Here is a 22778-nt window from a genome sequence, read left to right as displayed (position 1 = left end):
AACTGAAGCAGCTCTCTTCAAGAGCAAGAATAAACTTCCACAATTGTAAAAACAACTGCAGTGCAGTGCTCTCATTCATTTAATAGCAGGGGCTGATAGGAATGGCTTGTTTCTTCTTCTGCCAGATTCCAGCTGCTTTTTCTTTGTTTATTCCTGACTTCAAAGTTTCAAACACTGTCCTGTCCCAACAAATAACTTCCTCCAGATGGCATTAGCTCAAGTGCTCTGAGCACTGGGATAGCACAGCACCTGCAGATCAAACTCAGCATCTTAAAAATCTTCATTGAAGGTGCCTTTTTTCTTTCCTGTCATTTCCCATTTTGCTTTCTCCCTACATAAAAAGATTTACATCTGGCATACAGTTATAAAGTCTATTAGAAGGGAAAGAGAGTTGTCATAAATTCTTTACATTAATGACTAAAGTTAAGTAGAAGAACAAATGTCTACAGGCTCAAAGGTAACAGAACCACTGGCAGTAGGAACATTTTACAGTCACAGAATGGTTTGGGTTGGGAGGGACCTTCAAGACCACCCCCTGCCATGGCCAGGGAACCTTCCACTAACCCAGGTTGCTCCAAGTTCCATTCAGCCTGTCCTGGAACACTTGCATGGATGGGGCAGCCACAGCTTCTCTGGGCAACCTGAGCCAGGGTCTCACCATCCTCACAGGGAAGAATTTTCTTCTAAGATCTCGCCTAACCCTCCCCTCTATCAGTTTGAAGCCATTGTCCATTGTTCTGTCACTCCAGGCCCTTGTCCAAAGTCCCTCTGCAGCTCTCCTGGAGCTCCTTTAGACCCTGGCTGGGCCTTTAAGGTCTCCCTGGAGTCCTCTCCAGGCTGAGCATCCCCAGCTCTCAGCCTGTCATCCTCTCTTATCTGCACCTCAATCCTCCTCTCTTATCTGTTCCTCTCTTTCCTCCTCTCTCAGCCTCTGGTATCTGCTCCTTTTACCTGTAAGCACATTTTGGACCAATATGTGTCCTGGCCATGCCTCCATGGGTTTGTGTGGTACCCCACTGAAATTCACTCACTTTCATATTGTGCAGGTGAGATACTAAGCAGAGCAACCCAAGAAGTGGCATTTTTGGCAAAATCAAAATTATTCCAGGCTTGCTGGGCTAGCTAACACATTCTTGGATAAGAAACATCCATATTTCGATGTAAGTAATTCTGAAGGCTGCACTGAAAAAAGAAATTACACTGCAATGTCAGTCATGCTGCTAATTATAATGATATTTAACATTTCCAGTTCAGAGTCACATTTAGCTGTATTGTGCATACTGGCTAGTGAATGTTTCTGGATTCAATGGCTTATAAAGATGAAAGTGGGTAGGTAATAGAACTAAATGAATACAATCTTTTCAGGAATAAGCAGGACCATCAACAGGTTCGCAAATAACCCAAATTTTTGGTCAAATTATTCTCCATTTATTCAAAATGAGAGTTCCTCCTCCAGAGCTTTTCTTGCTCTTGTCACCTTGAGTCCATGGGCTTGTTTAGGTTATTGTGGAGAAGTTGGCCTTTCTCAGCTCTGCCAGAAATGTGCTTTTTAGGGCAGGGGCTCTCTTGTTGTTGTGTGAATGCTTTGGCATTTACCTGGCTGCAGGTGAGAGCTCTGCCTTCCCCTGGGACAGAAACACAGAAAACAAGAACAAGATGTCCTGCAAATGCCTGCAGTTCTCTTTTATCACCCCAACCCACACTGTTCCAACTTAGCTGTTTCACGACAAACAGAAAAAACTCGAGGCAAAACAAGGCCAAATTTCTAGGGCCGAGTTACATGAAAGGGGTACATTAACAATCAAAACACTTGAGCTGTTTTACAGAAATGGACAGACATCTGGAGGAATTGAGCCAAAAATGTCTGGATTTAAAAGCACGAGTCTAATGCTGGAGCTGAAAAAATATGGTTTCATTCTCAAAGGCTGCAGCCAAGTCATAAACTTCCATAAGTGGGCCACAGACACCAGTGGAGACAGAAAACTATATAATATGAGTTCAGTTCAAGTTCTGACCTAAACTTGGCAAATTCTACCTTCGCCTCAGTGTCATGTACTTACAAAAACCCTGCACACAAGCACACAGAAAATAAACACGTGTATACACACACTGTGCTTTTGCTGTTTGTTTGTGTAACCCCCAATGTATAGCCCAGCTATAAATATTTCCAAAAAGAAAATAAATGCAGATCCCCAGCCAGTAAAGGAGGGGTGGGGCCAAGCTCAGCAGCTAACAAATATTTCAAAGCAGAATATTTGAAAATGGTTTACTCCTCCTCTCAAGTTGGAGTTCAAGGTTCAGTGGTTTTTCCAAAGCACTCTATATTCCCACCAACAGCAACACTAAACAGAACAAAAACTAGAAATACATTAAATAAACTAGAACCAGATTTTTCAAAATCCTAACACAGAGACCAGCAGGGAAGGGCAGACAGAAAGCAGCTCCAAAAACATCTAGAAATGAGATTGCAGAGTTTACTAAACAAATATTTCCTTTTGGTGCCTAAAATCTACTCTTCTCCTTTAGATCTGGCACCTTTTGCTCTGTAGAACCTCTCACAGCTTAACAAATTCACTCCCTGGCCACATCTCTTGCTGCTGTTTCCCACAAATCCCTTCCAAAACACGTGTAGTGATCTTTCTGAATAACTACGGTAATTATTAACACTAAGAAGAAATATTAAAAGTGAATTTAATTTTTCCATACAGATGGCTGTGATTTTTGGATCTGCAGTTGGCTCAGAGCAAATAGTTTAACATTTAAGCACTGCTCTCTCTAGGCAGCAACTATTTTCCTGAGGAAAACTCAGATGAGGCTCTGTGAAGTTGAAGCTTTTATTTCAAATAAAAAAAGGAGGAGTTGGTTCCTTACTGGTCCAGAGTCTTTGAAAAACCACCAGGAAAATGTGTATCTTGTGCAAGGGCCAGGGGGAGTAGTAATCCCTAAATCCACAAGAGATAACCTAGGTAAACAGCTGGTGGAATCAGGAGAATCTGACAAGTGATAATTAAAAATGTGTAGATTTAATAGTGTAATTAATATTTTACTTATTCAGTAAAACTAAATATCACCTACATACCATTTTTTAAAATAATTTTGTGCAAAATCTAACCACCAAGTGAACAGGAAGGTGATTTCAAAAACATATTTCTAGAATATATTCAGCTCTGTTATTCACACCTTCATGTTTGGGTCTCATTTTAATGCCTGTATCTGAAACAAAATAAAGAAGCTTAAAAAAAAAAGGAACTAGAATGATCAATTGTGGGAATTCACACTTAATTCTAAGATAAAGTTCTGCTGAATTCCCTTAAGATGCAGAGCCAGTCCATGCAAAGCCAGCAGTAGGATTGGCTCCACTGAGACCTCCTATCTTAATGATATTAATTGCAGCAATAGTACCTCCAGCTTATCTGCATCGTGCCACAGTGCCAGACATAACAGCATTCACAGCCTTCTTGAGGAGTGGCAAGGAAAAAAAATTAAAATCAAAGCATCTTTTTCAATTCTTAGAAGTTACCTGGCCTCCTTTTATTGAAAAACAGTTTTAAAATATTTTTACAGAAATAATTAAAGCTGAGCAACCAAAGTCAAGTGATCTGAAAATTAACATCTTCCCAGTTCACAGCTAAAATGCAGGTGGGGTGTCCCTGTGAGGCTGTGGAAATCCATCCTTTGAAGTGCCAAGGCCAGGTTGTATCTTGGGGGGATAGTGGAAGGTGTCCCTGCCATGACAGGGGGATGGAACTGAACAATTCCAAGCTGTCCTGCCAGATCCCCAGATACCAAATACCCAAAAAAAAATCCTTAGGAATCTCAGAGGACAAGTTTCAGTGAACCCCTGTAAGAAGTCACAAGTTACTTTTCACCACTAAAAGTTCAGTGAGAGACCTCGATGAGCTCTCCTTCAAACAGGCAAGAGGATTTCCTGGGCAAGGAGGTTTTATCCCATGGCTGCAATCTGCACCCAGATTTGACTCAAAGTCAAGGAATGGGTAGCAGAAAGAAAAGAGAAAACTTTCTGCCTGAAGGGCAGTGCTGCAGGGCAGTGTTTTCTCAGTGCAAGTCACTCCTCGCATATAATGGAGTCACTAAATGCATTCTTATAATAAAAAATTAAATAAGGTATACTCAGTATAAAGAACTTCAAATAAAAAGTGTTTTTCTAGATGACCACAAGCAAAATAGCTTTATTTCTCTACTCTGAATACTTAAATATTCACATGATTCTGTGATTTGTTTTGATGATTTTCACTAACAAAGTCATGGGATTCCCCATATGGAAAGAGTTTGCCAAGACTCCCATTACTGTACTACCATTACCATCATCTGGCATATTAAAAATGCTTGTACCTACAGCACAATTACCCCAAATTTTTGTAATTACACTTTTTCAAATGAAAATTATGAACATTTTCCCCAGGAACAAAACAAAACAAGACAGAACAAAAGCCAGCCCGATAGAGTTTGCATTTTCCAATGGTCAGTCTAATAAATTCCAAAACATCTCCATGCACATTTCTAGTACATGGACAAAAAAATTTATAAAAAAATACATCTTTTCCAGCCTTTTATTTAGCAGTAGAGGGTGGCCACTACAGGTCTTACCATTTGTAGATATCAATAGCCTTTGCAAAATGGGTAGGAATAAACATTTCTAGGGAGCTTAGAGAGGTAAACAACTTTTCTGTTAGCTCAGAAAGAGGATTAAGTAAGCACATGTTCAAACAAGGAAAACATTAAATGTCTTTACTGGAAGATCTGGGAGCTCACTGTTATAGAAACATAAAATAATTTAGGTTACAAAACACTTCTAATATCATCAAGTCCAACCATTAACCCACCACCACCATGTTCACTGCTAAACCATGTTCCCAATACCACATCCAAGACATTTTTTTCAATATTTGCAGGAATGGTGACTCCAACACTCCCCTGGGCAGCCTGTTCCAATGTCTGACCACCCTTTCAGTGCAGAAATTTTTCTTAATATCCGATCTAAACATCCCTTGGTGCAACTTGAGACCATTTCCTCTGGTCCAGTCTGTGTCCAGATCCTATTTTGACCTGCTCTTGAAATGAGCACTCAGTGTGATGACAAGTAACTCTGCCTTCACAATCCTGGGACCAGAAACTTGGAAAGGTCTGGGAGTAAATATATGATTTTATCTTGTGCTATTTTAAAATTTGCTAAAATCTAAAATGATTAAACTTTGTGCAATAGAGATAAGCATTCCTACTTAAAGAAAAAAAATTACAAAACCTTGGCCTGTTACATGGGAAAGAGTAAAACAAAAATTCCTTCGCAATACTTGGGTGAATCTGAGCTCTAAACCAGTAGAATAAATGAGCTGGAGAAATGTATTGCTCTATATTTACGTTGCACATCAAGCACAGCGCACCACCTTCTCTACTCTCTCTTAGACACATCAGTAATTTTAATAATATCACACCCCCTCCATCTGTGCTAAGTGGTACAAAACACAGGGGAACTGCAGCTCCCACCAGCACTGGATTCTCTGCCAGTGAGCAGCTCCCAGCAGCACCACAGAAACCAAAAACTCTTGTCAGGAGCTGCTCTGCACAACCCTTAGAGCTGGTGTCAAGCAGAGCCTTGGACAGACCCTTTTCCATCAGGTTCTCATTTGGGCAGATGCTCTTGGCCTCTGAAGCTGCAGCCACACGCACACAAATGGAAATTTGGGATGCTGGCTGCACCAATTTCCTTCAGGGAGCTCTGCAGCTCTTTGACTCTTCCCAGCTCAAACCTGGTGAGCACCCAGATCATCCCTCAGTGCTTTAGGTCATGAGCAGGATTAACAGAGCTTGTTGGCATCTGAGGGAAAATCATTTATCAGTTCTCTGGGTTTAACTATCCCATGCCAAAATACAGGGAGATCTGCACTGCAAAGGAGCACAGATGGAAATCCAGCCTGCATGTGTGGGCTCTGCCTGATGATGGACACAACTTGGAATTATCCAACCACTGAGGCTGGAAAAGTCCCCTAAAGTGCAGGGCACAGACACCTGGCTCTGTGCATCACTACAGAGCACACACCTGAATTCAGGAGCTGTTACAGGAACAGCAATTACACAAAGCTCCTCAGGAAAGTGGCTTGTGCCAACCCTCCACTCACCTGACAATGCCACTGACTCAATTATTCAGCACTATCCTGATCTGACATGATGACACCCAGCGTGTGCCAGCAGGAAAAGCACAATGGCAAAGGAGGTCTTATCTCCTGTGTCTCATGGAATTTAATGGCTCCCAATATGTTACCTGAAGCAAATTCATTTACATTATACACACAACACACTCCCAAGTTCATGAATACTTTCTCTTGCAAGCATCAGATAAATCAATCTGTTTTCTGGTAATTTCCCTCACATGCTACAGTAAGACCAGGATTTTAAGAAATGTTATCCATTATTTTCTTTCTTTCTGCCTCTTAAATATCAGGGAAGAACTCAGTCTGGAATATACTTAAAATTCAATACATCTCCAAGTTGTGGAATATGTTTTCCCTCGTTACTACTCTGTCACTGAGCATTATGCTGCCTACACAAGAGCAGGAGAGAACAAACGCTTAAAGATCATCTTTCTTTAAACACAACATTTAAGTGTCACTGTTATTTAATGCAATACTGGAGTTTTTTAAGTCTTGGAGGCAGAGAAGTCACGTGTTGCAAAATCTCTTGCAACACGACTGTCTCCTACATCATTGCTAGAAACCTGGAAAGGGTCTGGATCATGCCTGGGGTCTCTCACTAATTCTGCAATGCAAACTGCAATGTAGTTTTAACTCTACTATTACAGAGTTCTCCCTGTTACTTCAGATGAGAAGTAAATAGGTTAATGCAGACTTATTGTGCATTGCTCTGTATTTTTAGAGAGCTACTTGGAAAGGGAGTAGTGGAGTATCCAAGGTGTAGTTTTATTCACACAACCTACATTTATCACGCACAGAAGGCCTCCTGAAAACCTATTCTAAATCTGATAAGAAAAATCCTCATTAAGAATCATTTGTTTGTTTAATTTCCACTTATTGAGCTCTAATGCACCATAAAAGTAATAACAACAGTGCCTTAACTAAATACTCCTTGTCTTGTATTCATTAATTTCAGAAGAACACAAAACTGCCTGTAGATACAGGAAGCTGCTGGAAAATAAAAAGGAACCGATTGCATAAACTCAAACGAGAGATTTTTTTTTTTTTTTGGTGGAACACGGAGCTCAACAAAAATGTATTCTGTTCACTGTACACACGACACCAATGGGAATAAGAGCCAGTTCAAGTTCTAAGTTACCATTACTTGGGTAATGGCTTCAAGCTGCAAGGCACAGCTGTATGGGCCCAGCCAGACAGGCTATCACAGCAATGCTTTGATAGCATGGGGCCCTTAAGTGTCAGGATATAGAAAAGGCAGCAGTTGTTGGCTGTGAAAACAGTCTGATACAAACCAGATGGGGACTCACTTCATGGGCAACACAAAGGAAAACAATTGGCTCATTCAACAAAGTCAGGCCACTGCCCCAGAGAATTAACAGAAGACAATAACAGTCAACCAGAGTTGATGCAAACAAGAAACAGCCATGTGGTTAGGGTTTAAGGAATTGTTTCTCCTCAGACTAAACATAAAGTTTTGATTTCTAATTCTCATATTCATTAATTTCAGTCTCGTTTACAAGCCCCTTCTTCCTCCAAAGTCTTCCGTGTAATTCATTTATGTAGCACCAGCCTTCACACACCTACTTAAACAAGAAAAAAAAAAAATCTATGACAAAGGCAGCTGTATTAATCTAATGTTTCCTGAGGAATGCCAAGACCAGAGACAACTTTCTGAACCATGGCAGAACAACATTACAGATACACAGAGCATTATTAGACATATTTGCATGCATATGGCAATATATTTACTGATTCTTTTTGATTTGAAATGCATAAAGCCCAATAGGTCACATGCTGGGTTACCAGAGTACAGATGTCCTCCAGTTTTGTGAAGAGTTCTTCTGGTTTCTTACTTAGTTTTTTTTTTTTTTTTTTAAACAAACTTCAGATCAATTATGTTGCCACGTAAGAGTTTTGTCAGGCAACAGTTAAAAAAATCTATCAAAATAGCTATTACCAAACATTTTTTGAAGCATCAAAAATTTTAAATCTGCTTATTTCAGCCATGATTCAAAAAATCCCCAGCCCGCTCATTTTTAGAAGCTTGTAGAAGATTATGGTCCAAAATCTTAATTGCTCTTGCTGTTTTATTACAGGAAATATGAAAGTGACATGTGCAAAGGTATTTTGATTACAAATTACTTACAGAGATTGCACAATAACTCAGACCTCTAAGGGCCTTCTGCAATTTCACTCTCAGACTGAAAACATCTGAACTTTCTTTTCATATACTTCAGACTATTCCCTCTGGCAGGTCCTGCACAGTGGAGCTCCACACGAGTGTGAGCACTTGGATGGCACCAAGGAAGCCACACCTGGAAACCCAAGCGAGGTCCTGGGCTTGGAGACGTCCTGGACTTGGAGATGTCCTGGATACCTTGTGAAATCAGTGTCCCACACATCATAAAATCACAGAATGGTTTGGGGTGGAAGAAACCTAAAAAAAATCTTGTTAAACCCCCTGCCATGGCAGGGACACCTTCCACTATCCCAGGTTGCTCCAAGCTCCAATGTCCAACCTGGCCTTGGACACTTCCAGGGATGGGGCAGCCACAGCTTCTGTGGGCAGCCTGTGCCAGGGCCTCACCACTCTCACAGTGAAGATTTTTTTTCCTAATATCTAATCTAAACCCACTCTGAATCTATGGCTCTTATTTAACAGGCCAACTCTGGAATGATAGAGGGAGTTTGTCCTTTAAGAAAGTGAAAAAGGCCCTCTCTGAATTAATGAATCAGAGATTCAGAGGTCCTAATCATCCCCTTAAGTGGTTCTTGCCTTCAGCTGCTGCGGTTCTCCAGCCTTTGAGCATGGCTCCACTTGAAAAAAAAAGCCAAAAAAAACCAAACTACCACAAACTGTAGGTAGAAAAACCAGGTTTTACTTCAGTGTCCTGCCATAAACACAGAGCCAACAAAGCCATTGTGTGCTGTGCTCCCTGTGAGCTAAAACATCTCCCCGGCAGAACCACAGGGCTGCCTTCCAAAAGCACAGCCAAATTCTTGAACCCTTCGCTGCAGGGCTGGGCTGTCACATCATAGCAAGAGAAGACTTTGCCTGCAGTGCTGCTGTTATTCATTTTTCACATCATATATATCGAGGTCAGACCACATTTTCTACATGCAGCTGAAATTTTGGGTTGAGTCCCTCTGTTAGGTCGTTACCAGCAAATGCCGAAGCTTAGAACAGAACAGCCTTTATTTATGAAGCCTTAAAACCTCAGAGATACTGGCAGTCATAGTCCTGCATTAAAAGCAGATGAGAGAGGAGCAGAAACCTCTTTAAAGCCTAGGTCTGCCTGCAGAGGCAAACCCCAATTGCTGTTATAAAAAGGGTTTTGGACATGGTCTGTCAGAGAACGCCTGCACACAAAAGGGCAGCTGGAGCAGGGGGAGGCACGGCTGCCCAGGCTCCCTCAAAGTGAGGATTCCAACAGGAAACTGCTTCCCCCTTTTTCTTTTTTTTTTTTCCTTTTTAATCAGGAAGGAAGCTTCATCTTCAGAAACAAGCATTCCCTGTGTAATCTCACTGCCTGGTTGTGTCTAGGAGTGCATCCAATTACCGAGCGCTTCTGAGAAGTCACTCGTGCATTTACACTGTAACTCAAACTAGTAAATATTTCCCATTTATAACTCTGATTTATGTAACAGGGCACAGTGGCAGCTGTTAAGTAAATGAAACAATTTTCTCAAGATCTGTAATCACGGTTTCAGGATAATAAAAACCCACACACAAAAAAAAACCCCAAAAAAGTCAGAAATTAGGCAATTTGTAATGAATTCCATGCTTTTTACTTCTCCTGAAGATATAATGGCCTGACAAAGACAGACACTGCAGCTGTTTTACTGTCTTTAAACAAACACAGCTCTAACTCTTGCAATATGCACAGTGCCTAAAACAAAGGTCATGATATGCAACCCTGAGATTATACTTTTGTGTAACAACCTGAGTTGGGATGGAGAGGAGCAGACAACCCAGTGAGTGTAAGCCACCTTGATTGGCTAATTTTGAGCCAAAATATAAACATAATTCTACCAGACCTAGAAAAGGTGAGATACATTTCCACTGTTCACATCTGGCTGATGATTTATTAATTTGTATTAAAAATACATGCCTATATGACATTAAAAAAAGAAAGAGTTAAATGGAAGGCAAAGTCATGCTGTACTCAAAGAGCAACAGTTACTTCCCTGCAGCCAAAGCACTGGGGAAAAAAATGTATTTCACAGACCTGCTTCATATTTTGTGTCACACTCAACAACTTTCACTCAGGTTGTCTAGAACTGTGCTTAAAACCAGCTCTTCCTTCTTTAAAAGCTAAACATAAGTTTTAGATTAGAGCACAATGACAGGACATACAAAGGTTCTAAATTTAAATTAAGTTTTTCTAGGTGTAGGGGTTTTTTTTCTCTCCTGAATGACAGCACTATGATAAAAACCAGAGCACAGTAGTCCACAGACAAAGTTTAACCCATCTCCATCATTTACTACTGTTCCTTGCAAAGGCAGTCACCAAAAGCACATTTGCAAATGGTATTTCAGAGATGAGATGAGGATTTGTTGTACTTCACTTACAGAATCAGTTTCATGGAAGATGAAGAGGGTTTTACTCCAGCTTTATGTTAGGAAATGTTATTCCACAGAGTTACAAAACACAGCCCCATGTGCAGCCTCAGCCCTGAGCAACAGGTCATGCATGACAACTTTAATCTTCACTCACCAGTCCTTACCCTGTTTTTTAACAAGAATGCTACTTTGGCAGCCTGCATTTCTCAAAATCAGCATGTTATCAAAGAGGAGCATTACTGCTATTTACATAGTGTTCTTCATTTGGAAGACATCCTAGATAACATTTACTCCATGCTGTTGCCTTACTTAAAAATTTAATGGGCTCCTACTAAGAAATTAATCCTGTGGGTTTGTGACCCCTATATTTATATTTAATTATAAGCAGCCTTTGTATCACTGTATTGAGAAGGTGGAGCTGCACAAACCTGGCTTCTCTTTGGTGCATGAAGTCAAAGGTCTGTTTACTCCCAAGCATGTAGAAAAACAAGAAATAAAGTACCTAGTAACAACACTGGTCACCAGCATGAAAAGTACCTGTAAGTCAAGCCCTTTCACAATCTAATAAGCAGTAGAATTTTAAAAATACGATTTGATTGTGGACACAAATTGTCTAAATATCCTTCTTTATTGGCCACTTTGGTTCCCATCATAACTTTACAGCTGTGCCTTGCCTTTCCTTAGCAGTACCAAAAATTTACAAAGCATTAAAAAAGAAAAAGAAGTTTATCATCTGAGAATGACAGCTTCTGTCTGTTCTGTAGAAGAGGTCTGGGGGCAGACAGAATTTGTGAGTTATTCATCACTCACCTCATACACACTCATGTCCCAGGGATTTCTCTCCTACTCACCCCCACACTAACAGCTGGCTCCTTCCAGCTTTTATGTAGTGCTTAAAAAAGCTGAATTGAGAGCAAGTTAAGAACAGGTAAAGCTGAAGGGAGTCCAGCTGCCTCTGCCCAGGGCTCAGCAAACCCAGCACAGTGGGGAGAGCAGAAGCTGCTCCTTCTGTTGTGCTGCTCTCAGACTTGCACGAGCCACTGAATTATAAAAGGCAACATCTGCCTTCCCTACCAACCAGAAAAATGTAACCAACTCAGCACATGCTGAAGACATAAAGCCTGCATTTCTCCTATCACAGTGCTATATATGTTTCTCCAAGTTGAAATATGTGTTTGTAATACTCCTTGTCTTCACCTGTCACCAAACAGTATCCAGGCAATGTGTTGCCAGCACCCAAAAGCATCAAGACTTCCTGCTCTGATACTGATGCCTTTTATAAAAAAAAGAAAGAAAAATGGGAGATAAGAGACCTATTTAAATGACTGTTAATCCAAGTAAGGATGGTCATCCTAGGAGATCCTGTGGTGTGTGTGCCAACTGAACTAACCCAGCCAGCAGCTGGTCTGCCCGAGACCTGGGATGGTTCCTGACTCAGCTTAGGTGGTCTGGATGCATCAGGCTGTGCACAGAGAGTGACTGAGAAGTGGAAATGTATCTTATTCAGAAAATTGCCTTTCTAGGCTGTAAACTGTGTGAGAAGCTGCAGCATAATTCTGGATGCAGTAGCTCCAACCAAATGCCCTGCTGGAAGGGGAATGCTGTTTCTCTGAATTATGGAATCACAAAATGGTTTGGGTTAGAAGGGACTTTTATAGATAATCCAGTTCCAAACCTCTGCCATATGGGTCGGGACACCTTCCACTATCCCAGGTTGCTCCAAGCCCCATCCAGCCTGGCCTGGAACAGGTCCAGGGATGGGGCAGCCACAGCTTCTGTGGGCCAAGACCTCCCCACCCTCACAGCAAAAAAATTATTCTTCACATCGAATCTAAACCTGACTCTTTTCCGTTTTAAACCATTGCCCCTTGTCTTGTCACTCTCCATCTATACAAAGTCCACCTCTCTCCTTTTTATGACCCCTCTAAGGTACTGGAAGGCCACAATGAGGTGTCCCTGGAGCCTTCTCTTCTCCAGGCTGAACAACCCCAGCTCTCTCAGCCTGTCTCCACAGCAGAGGTGCTCCAGCCCTCTGGTCACATCTTGTTGAAGTGACACACTGAGGAACATCCTTTAGAATCACCAGGAATCCCAATTTACATTCTTTTACCATCACTGCTAACAAATAGGCATGTGAATTAAGCTAGTACAAGACCACAAAAATCAAATGCCTCTTCACAACGTTATGACAGGCAAATGATTTGCAAAGGGACTTCAGACTCAATTATTTGTCTACAAATGAGCAACAGGTTCAGGAGAGACTGTTCTGATTCTTTTCCATGACCCACCAGAACACACAGGCCATAGAACAGCAAAACATGCTTACTTTCTAGTTGCACATCAGTTCTTTCTTGTTAAACCATGGGCTCAGAGCTGTGGAACCACTAATTTGTGAGAAACTTCTCCCTCCAGAGAAGAACTAACTGGAAACAGCCCTGGGGCTGATGCAAGCATTAAGTACATGGGGAGTCTCTGTCCTTAGGTGGCTTGCCCAAGCCCATTAATTTTTTGTGTGTGTCCCCCATTTATATAAGCAATGTTTGCATGAAAGGGGAAAGCAGGTCAGCCTAGCCAGCCTGCCACCATCTGCTTTTATTCAGTTGCTCAAGATCAGTGCCAGTGGGATCAGTGCCCATTAAAGGGGTTTATTGTGTGTGTTTATTTTTTGCTCTTTACAATGAAGGCAACAGCAATTACTGTAAGTTTGTAAAAGTGCATACAAATCATAATCCTCAATACAAAGCTGCTTCAGTCAGACCCCAGCGTGTTTACAAATCCTGGACAGGCTGTGAGAAAAGCTCTCCTGGCACAACAACTTCCACAGGCTGGGGAGGAGTGTGGTAGTGCCCAGGAGATCAGAGACTTGTATTTAATAATTGTTATCAACTCCATCCCCTGTTTGCAATCCACAGCAACTTCAGCTGATTCACCAGCACATGAGAGTCTTTGACAAAAGAAAAAACCTCACACTGGAGCTTTACCCTGACAATAGATGGATTTATACAACTTAAACTGCAACTGGTGAGAGATCAAAGGTAGGCTGCCAAAGTGGAAATAGCAATTTAGAGCTTTCAGTTAGCACATTCCAACTGCTAAGAGTGGATATGCAGCAGCAAGAGGTATCCTTTCCTTTAAGGAGAATTTTGCCTAGGATATGCCTGGCCACTACAGACAGAAGCTACCAAAACTCCTGAAATGAAATAAAATATCAAAAAACCCCAAACAATTAAACAGTTGTAAAAAAACCCACCCTAATTGGCAAAAATATGGGGGAATAAAGGAAAATACAGAGAATTGCAGTGGTAGAACTGTGCTGCTTTGGTTCCAGGTTATCACAAGTGTTTGAAAAGTAAATGCAATTATGAATAATTAAAAAAAAAACCAAATTCCAGTTAATTTGGATGTGAAGTCCTTTACATTTTTATTATATACTTCAGAAGATCCTCTGAACCTTCTGGTGTCTGGGTGATGTGATGTAGGCAGCTCAGCAGCACCTGGACTAGGCACCACATGATATTTTGAGGTAAAAAGGGTATAAAGTGATAGGAAAAGGGGAAACGGCCTTAAGCTGAAGGAGGGTAGATTTAACTTAGATATTGGGATGAAACTCTTTTATGGGTGGTGAGGTCCTGGCAGAGATTTCCCAGAGCAGCTGTGGCTGCCCCTGGATCCCTAGAATTGTCCAAGGCCAGGTTGGATGGGGTTGGGAGCACTCTGGGATAATGGGAGGTGTCCCTGCCAGGGCAGGGGTGGAACTGGATGATCTTTAAGGTCCTTTCCAACCCAAACCTGTCTGTGATCCTATGATTCCATGAAAAATTCAAAATCCAAATGTACATTGGGTGCTCTGTGCAGCAGTGCCACAGGTTTTCAGCTTATCTGTACGAAAAGGGGAGTGGACCCTCAATATTTTCACATTACAGCCCCCATATATGACTGAAATACCAGTTTAACTGAAGTTTAACTTGTGATCTATAAAACACACTTAGAAGGATGCCACATGTAACTGGATTAGATCACCTGGAATCCTTTAAAATCTAAGCTTGAAGAGGGAATCAGATGACATTTAGAAATATTTACTTTTGAGCCCCAGAAAATGTGAATAAAGACAAGCAAAAAATCTAAATATTTGACAGTCACCACAGGAAGTAAAGCTTTCAGTAGTGATCACGTCACTTTGAAGAAGTTTTTCTTTCCCTTTCTGCACAAAAAATCCCATCTGGTGCTGGAATTTCACTGAAAATCCCTGCTGCTGTGTTCAGAGCAGAGGAGGGGCTTGGTACAGGAACACACCCCGAAATTCAGCAAAATAAATGTATTTAAACACAAAGATCTTCTCAAAAGAGAAGCTTTATTCATTTTACTGTATGAAAAGTGCAAAATGGTTCCAACTCCAGAGATCACCCAAACACACACCCAGCAGGCTGGGATGGACGAGGGAGGTGTGAGGATACAGAAAATTGTGCAGATTTCGTGATGGGTGTAAAGCACCAGCACACAGGCACCAAGGGAAGGTAAAAAAGGGAAATTTCCTGCCTTTGCACATGGCAAAAGCCTCAGCACAAGGTCACAGCAATGTCACTGCAGCAGGGAGAGCTGTGGCACTTAAGGAGGGCTGCAGGAGGAGAAGAACTCTCAGCTTCTCAGAAGATGAAAAAAATTGCCAAGAAGGGAAAGATTGGCAATACATGGTGTGGAACTGGCCTCCAGAGGAGAATCCCTTCTCCCTGAGCACAGCACTCAGCAGCAAACCTCAGACTGCAGGGCAATATGACACTGCTTGCTGCAGTTTTCTTCAAGTTTCTTCAAAACTGTGTTTTCTTGGGTTTTTTTTAATTTCTCCATCTGACCACTTGTACTTCAATTCATTTTGGCGCCTCAAAAAATCAAATTACATTCTAAGAATCCAAAAAGCAAACTAGAGTTGTGCTTCACCTGGTTGTAGCTACTATTCTGCACACCTTTAGGACAAGTGAGGGGTAAAATGACAACTGTATGAGACCAGAGGAGCATTTCCCTGGAAGAGATTTTTTGGGAATGGCTACAAAGACATTTATAGACCCATGAAATTCCAGCAATTCCTGCTGTTTGGTTCTTCATGACTCAAACCTGAAGCAGCAGAACACACCCACAGCAGGTCATCATCATCCACAGTGACAAATTTACACAAGATTTTTGCCTTAAGCTATGAAAAATCCAACTTCTCGTTTAACATTTTGTCTGAAAAATAACTGAAGTAACTCAATGGGAAAAGAAGCAGCCACAGATATAAATGACACTTGTTAATAGATAAATAATATTTACAAAAGCCAAGAAATTAAAAGCTCCTGTTCCAAATGTACAGCTAAATATTTACTTAGAGGAATTCACAGTAGAAACACTCAAGTGTGGCTACTGAGGATTTTATGTGGGATATTATTCAGAATGCACACTTTATTACTAACATGCATGTTTTCTACTGCATGGGCTACTGTGAAATTCCTATGGACACATGCAGAATAAACAAAACCTCCCTGAGAACTGGCATTCTAAACCACTTGGAGCACCTAAAAGCTGAAGACTACTTATAGAAAAGCCAGAGCCTCTGTGGGAAATGCAGTCCTGCATTTCCTGACTTGCCCAAATGTCAAACACATTGACTGAGTCATGTCAGTGAGCCACCTGATAGCACAGAGGTAACTGGGTAGGAAAACCAGACAAAAAACAGACCAGAAACATCCCTGGAAGAGTTCAAGGCCAGGCTGGATGGGGCTTGGAGCAACCTGGGATAGTGGAAGTGTCCCTGCCTGTGACAGGTGGTGGAACTAAATATCTTTGAGGTCCTTTACAACCCCCACCATCCTGTGAGTCTGTGACAAGAATTCTGAAGAAGCCCTGAAAAAAAACTTACATGAAACACTTGCCTGAAAAATGCTTTAATTCGAGCCAAATGATTTCATTCCTCCAATTTCCAAGATCTTCTCTCAGAAATCAGGCAAATTCAAGGAGCAACACATGCTGCACAAACTATTTCATCCTCTCAGGTTGTGGTGGTTCTCCCTACTCTGTGGAAGAAGAGTTCTGCTTTACTTCACTGGCTGATATATCCAGGGTGCTGTGAAAAGTCTTTAGCAAAAGCCTTCAGTGAAATTCAGGCCAAAAAAAGAAACAGCAGGATATTAAGGGGAAAGTAAGCTTTCAGTAGAACAGTCACTGAGTTTGTCCAAAACAGTTCCAGTTCTAAGAAAAAAAGAAAGACCTTTAGCCTTATCCTAATCTTCTTCCTTCCTTGAAGCATCTGTTACAGATTTCCCTCACTCCACAATAGTTTTAAGAAAAAATAACCCAAAACCTAACTCAGAGCAATTCCTGGCTGAAGAAGAAAGACAAAGAAGTATTTAGTTATAGCCATATTTTTAGTATTACAGCTTTCAATACAGCCTAATGTCAATGTTAACACAGAAGCAGCCCATTTTCAATACTGAACAAGGACTATGGAATTTTTGGGTTTTTTATACAGATTGTTTTAAGGGCCTCTTGTCATCTTATTCATTTATTGCACAGATCATCTCCTCCCACAAGCAGTTGTGCAATCTCTCCGTGGCAACGCAGCCAATTGCTTAGTGTCCCAATATTCCTTTCCCATGTATTTACACTGCCTGAACATAATTCACTAGCTGGGGATAAACAGGAATTACTATCATCAAGCTATGCTCTCTAGGTCACATTTTGAGAATCCATGCTGTAGGAAAATAATTAAGTGAAGATACATCTACCTCTGAGCTGCTCATATTAAAGTTTAAAATTGCTCTGCACTCAAGCATTGCCACCTGTTCTTTCATTTTAATTTTAAAAATTCTGAATCCCTTTAATGTAAACCTGAAAATGCTTAAATCCTGGAAATATGAGCATTCACCAACCACAACAATTACTCTCCTATTAAATTCATGAAGATATATGAAAGAATGGTACAAAGATTAAAGGGTATTATAAAGCCAAAAATATACATGCATGTATATTATGTACTACAACTCTGTGTTTTCAAACCACTGTCTCCACTGTGTCTAGAGAAGGCACACATTTCAATTAATAATACATCCAGGCTTGATTTTCAGTTGTAACTTTTCAGGAGACTTTACCCTTTCAGGCATGATATTGTAACAGTCCTGAACTTCTACTTTCATTAGAAGCCATCAATCAACTTTCTTTCAGTAAAAACATATGTTCACTGCAGACCACAGAAATTTTTAAACAACAAAAGAAAGCTCTAATGCATATATATGTTTATGGCCACAAAAAGATAAATCAAATCTTGTCCTGTACTTATCAATTATATAAAAATGGCTTTTTAACATCCAGCCTGAAGTCCAAAACAATTTTACTTTTCTTCCAACACTGCGAATTCACACTTCATCTCAGGGCTTTGGATTTCCTAAGCTATAATACCAACCAAACCACTTATCCTTTAAACTCTGAGATACCTAAAAGGTTCTGCCTCCAGAATGCTTCTCCATTTCCAGGCAAGCATTCCTTGTCCCTTGCTATCCCAGGGAAGGCAACCATCTGACATGAAGCTTTTATAAACAAGGTGCTTTGAACTTACAGTAACAGATGTGCTTAATTTTAAAATGTTGTATTTACTTAAACCCACGTACAGTTATCATGTTGCAAGCTTTCCTTTTTCTTTCAAATGCTTCTTATTAATTTTTACCCTCAACTTTTGGCCTGATTAAGGTCTCTGTGGTGAAGCTTAGAGAGAGAAGACATTCTGGTTAAAAGTGACAGACAGTTGTTTCCATTCTCTAATCCTTGAGATTTTTATTGGCTTATTAAATATGTATACTTCGAATGAGATTTCAATTATCCTGGTATATAAATCATCCTTTTTTTTTTTTCTTTTTTCCCCTCTCAAAGAAAATTGACTACTGCCATCTCCTGGTCACACGTTTTCAGCTCACAGACACAGCTGGACGGTGCCCAAATTCCTTGTGTACATGCAGAGGTAAAAACAGGTAAACACAGACCTGCACTAAGTTGTGCCACTTCAGCTCTGGAAGCTTTTCCACTAATTATCCATAGATAATTTTTACATTATTCATAACTTTCTTCATATGCAAACCACGGTTTTGAAATTAGGTTCCAAGTCCCACGACCAATAACATTGGCCTGGGGCTTTTCTTACCACTTATAAATATTTGAAGCAGAATAATTCCCTCAGAATTCGATGAAATGTTTTTAAAAAATTAAATGGAAGAAGTTCAAAGAATTATTTTTAAAAGGGCTTGAAGGAAGAATTTCTCAGTGCTAGGGTGGAGCAATTATAATTGCATATATTGTAGACAGGCAGGTTTTTAGATTCTTGTTCTTACAATGTGAGATTAAAACTGCTACACATCTCAGGGTAGCACCTCCACAAACTTCTTATCTGCTAAAACAATTACCCATGGCAGTCATGTGCAAAGTTTATGCTATTCCCACACTGACTTGAACTACAATAAACAAAAGATATTCTCTCCCTCTCTTTCATCATCCTGAACACCTTTACAAACACTGTTAAGCAACCTCCAAAAATAGCAGAGATAAAAATTAGTGTCCTTCAGAGCAGAAAATCTTTATCTGTTACACACTAGCTTGAAGCCCATCTCAAACCAGGTCATTTTAACATTGAAAATATATTTTTTTTTCCACATTTGCAGGATCTTAACTTCACATTATCACCCTAGGACACATTCAGCTCTCCTGCAGCACTCCTGTGTTTTCTCATGCATATGAGCCACTCCCTTTATCACAACATTATGAACATCTCATAAAGCAATTAAGATTCAGTTAAGTACAGAAAATGCACGTTGCAATGCTCTTGGCAAATCCAAATTTAAATAAATACTTAATTGCCAAGATTCTCATGACTTCCATACAGATACAGTTCACAGAATCATAGAATGCATTGGGTTGGAAGGGAACTTAAAGCTCATCCTGTTCCACCCCCTTCCATGGGCAGGGACACCTTCCACCATCCCAGGCTGCTCCAAGCCCCATCCAGGCTGGTCTTGGACATTTCCAGGGATGCAGGGACAGCCACAGCTGCTCTGGGCAGCCTGTGCCAGGACCTCCCCACACTCACAGAGAAGAATTTCTTCCTAATATTTTATCTGATGCCATCCTCTGTCAGTGTGAAGCCACCGCCCACTGTCCTGCCACTCCATCCCTTGTCCCAAATCCCTCTCCAGATCTCTTGGAGCCCATTTGACCACTGGAAGGGACTCTAAGATCTCCCTGGAGCCTTCTCTTCTCCAGGATGAATTTCCAATCCTTTCAGTGCACCCCAACAATAACATACCTGTGCACACATACAGCCAAAACTTTGTACACGTGTATAACCTCTGTACAGAGAAATGTCTGGAAATGTAGTAGCAATGAAAACCAAATTTTAAAAACTCAGCACTAGTATACAACAGTATACAACAATACTTAGAGGTGATGTGCTTAACTGAGAGAACTCTGCATATTGACACTGATTTACCTTCTTGTTGCATCTCCTCAGATTTCCTTCTCACAAAGATAACTCGGGGTCTCACAGCCTGAACGTGTGCAGCTCCTTGGCTTTCCTCCTAGGTATCATGCATTAAAATCACATTACAAATCTCACTTTTGATGTAAAAGCACAGCAAGATTACACTCAGCTTCAAGAAACATCCAAAGAAGTTTTTAAAGATTCATTAAACATGTGCACTTGTTCTCCCTACATCTGCCTTCAAGAGAATTCAGCTCTGAATTAGCCTATTACAGCTATTCCCTCTAGACAAACATCCTGGGAGCAGCAGGAATGGATGGAAAAATGGCATTTTAGACCTGGAGACACAGGAGACTTTCAATTTATACTCAAAGCATGTAGTGGAAAGAACATAAAATTTCCCTGGCTTTTTTCAATACCCAGGATATCTCCCTAGGTATTACCCTCCTGACTAGTAAGAGAAAGATGAAAGAGAAAAGAAATATAAAAATTTCAGCACACAGGTTGGAAAACACAAACCAAAGCTAAAATTTATTTCCTTAGCCATGTTTTTAGAACTGGTTGTTCCAAGCCCCATCCAGGCTGGTCTTGGACACTGCCAGGGATGGGGTAGCCACAGCTCCTCTGAGCACCCAGTGCCAGGGTCTCCCCACCCTCACAGAGAAGAATTCCTTCCTTATCTCTAATCTAACCCTGCCCTCTGGCAGTTTAAAATCACTTGTCCTGTCACTATGTGTCTATTGGAAGACTTAAGCTTTCTCTTAAGACAGAGAAATTTAAAGCAGACAAGATGAGAAAGAGTTGAGGTTATTTTCTGAGAGCATGAAGGTCTCATGGACACTGACTGAAGGGTGCCAACATATTAAATGAATATTAAATGTCAGCAGCGTAAGAGTTCTCATGGCTCCATCTGAAGTGTTTTGGTTTTTTTTCTATTGGATTTGTAATACAGCAAACTCAGTTTAAACTGAACCGAGCTGCAAACAAAAGCTGAGAGATAACAGAGATTCATAACCTACAATTCTGCATTCCTGAACATTAAAAAACCATATCTTTTGAAATACTAAAAAATGAAAGCTAATGAGAATACCAAAGTGACAATCCCACTTGAAAAATGTAGATTGCATAAAAACATCCATACCTATAAAGGAATATTATGAAAATATTTTGCAACCAAGTGATTTTCTAAGATTTTAACAATGCATTTGGGACTTGAAATTATTTAGATTTACCATCTCCGGAATGTGTAGCCACGCAAATATAACTTCAATGTTCCTGTGCCTCCCATGATCAAAATGATTTATTTAGAACAGGAAGAGCTCAGCTTCCTCTAAGTTATTCTCTTGCTTCTTAGAGCTAAGACCATGGGGGCAAAATGGCCACAAATAACAGTCAATTCCTGTATTGTTGCACAAGAATGGACAGGAGGGGTCAAAGTAAAGATGCATTTAGTCTGGCTTTCTGTCTAACAGTGGCTAAAAGCATATATAAATCTCAAAAAAAAAAAAAAATCTAATGCCAGAAATGGAAGAGCAGCCAAGGAATTTGGGTAGATAAGAAAATTCCTGTATTACTTAAGCCATTTGTTTTGGACTGAGTGACCACACAGACTTCACTCTTCATGACTAAAAGGCATTTGCTCCTGCTCTGTGTGAAAACTCAGTGCTCTTTCTGCTGGTGAAAACCTGACCTACACACCAGTGCCAGGGAGCAAACAAATCTGGCAGCTCCACATCCCTGCCAAACCTCCCTGGCAGGAGGATCCTGCTCACTCAGGCTGCAGAAAGCACCCAGGCTGTGCCACCACCTCCCGAGGCCAAGGCCAGCAGGACACCATCTGAAATCCTGCATTTTCTCAGGTCTCTCAGCAAACTTTGCTCCTCAATAGATTTGTCTTCTGCCTTTGTATGTGTGGGATACAGTTTGATTTCAGTGAAGGCAAACACTGTCTGGAGATGAAGAACAAGATGTGAGAGTCAGTGACTAACTTGTGAGGAAATCCTTCAAGAAGTCTGAAGTGATTGCTCCCTTAAACACTGCACAGAATGAATGAATCATCCTGAAAGCCTCAGTAGCTCTTGCTCTCTTAGCTGGTGTAATGCTACCAGAAAATCTGTCTCCTGCAGGCAGGTGACAAGGCAGATCCAAAGGCAGAGCTGAACACAGATGCCATCCTGAATTAAAGCAGGGGAAAGCTTCATCCTTCTCACAAGGTAGATAAGTGCTGTCACAACAAGCTGTCAAATCACCTGGTACAGGGGTTATTTTTTAATTTCAGAGAAGGATGTAAAGATCTAATAGAGGATCTTACATCTTTCCTGGATGGAGCAATCACTTTTAAGTATGATCACTTCAAAGAAAAGATAGAAAGTTATCCTGTGAGAAAATGATGTAGAGTTAAATGAGGAATAACCACACTCAGAAAAAAACCAAACCCAACAAAACCACACAAAGTTCTGGGGTTTGATTGTGTGGTTTGAATGGAGGGTGAGTTTTATATGCCAGCAGGCAAAAAAAAAAAAGCCACACTAAGGGTTCAGATTCAAGAAAAGGT

General features: G+C 40.7%; 1 protein-coding gene across 3 annotated transcripts in view; it reads right to left on the bottom strand.

The window, feature by feature from the left end:
- Nucleotides 1-22778, bottom strand: part of KIAA0586 (KIAA0586 ortholog) — a 69535-nt gene that overhangs the window by 4347 nt on the left and 42410 nt on the right. For 2 of the 3 annotated variants that reach the window (XM_077783908.1, XM_077783909.1), the window contains exon 30: nt 20234-20321. In XM_077783908.1, coding sequence (XP_077640034.1) covers nt 20234-20321 — 88 coding nt within the window. Of the gene's footprint in view, nt 1-20233; nt 20322-22778 lie in introns of those variants that run through there. The other variant, XM_077783910.1, reaches the window with a different exon arrangement.

Source organism: Lonchura striata, chromosome 6 (genome assembly GCF_046129695.1).
Source record: "Lonchura striata isolate bLonStr1 chromosome 6, bLonStr1.mat, whole genome shotgun sequence".
NCBI lineage: Eukaryota > Metazoa > Chordata > Aves > Passeriformes > Estrildidae > Lonchura > Lonchura striata.
The sequence above is the reverse complement of the archived record's forward strand: the minus strand, read 5'-3'. Positions and strand labels throughout refer to the sequence as shown.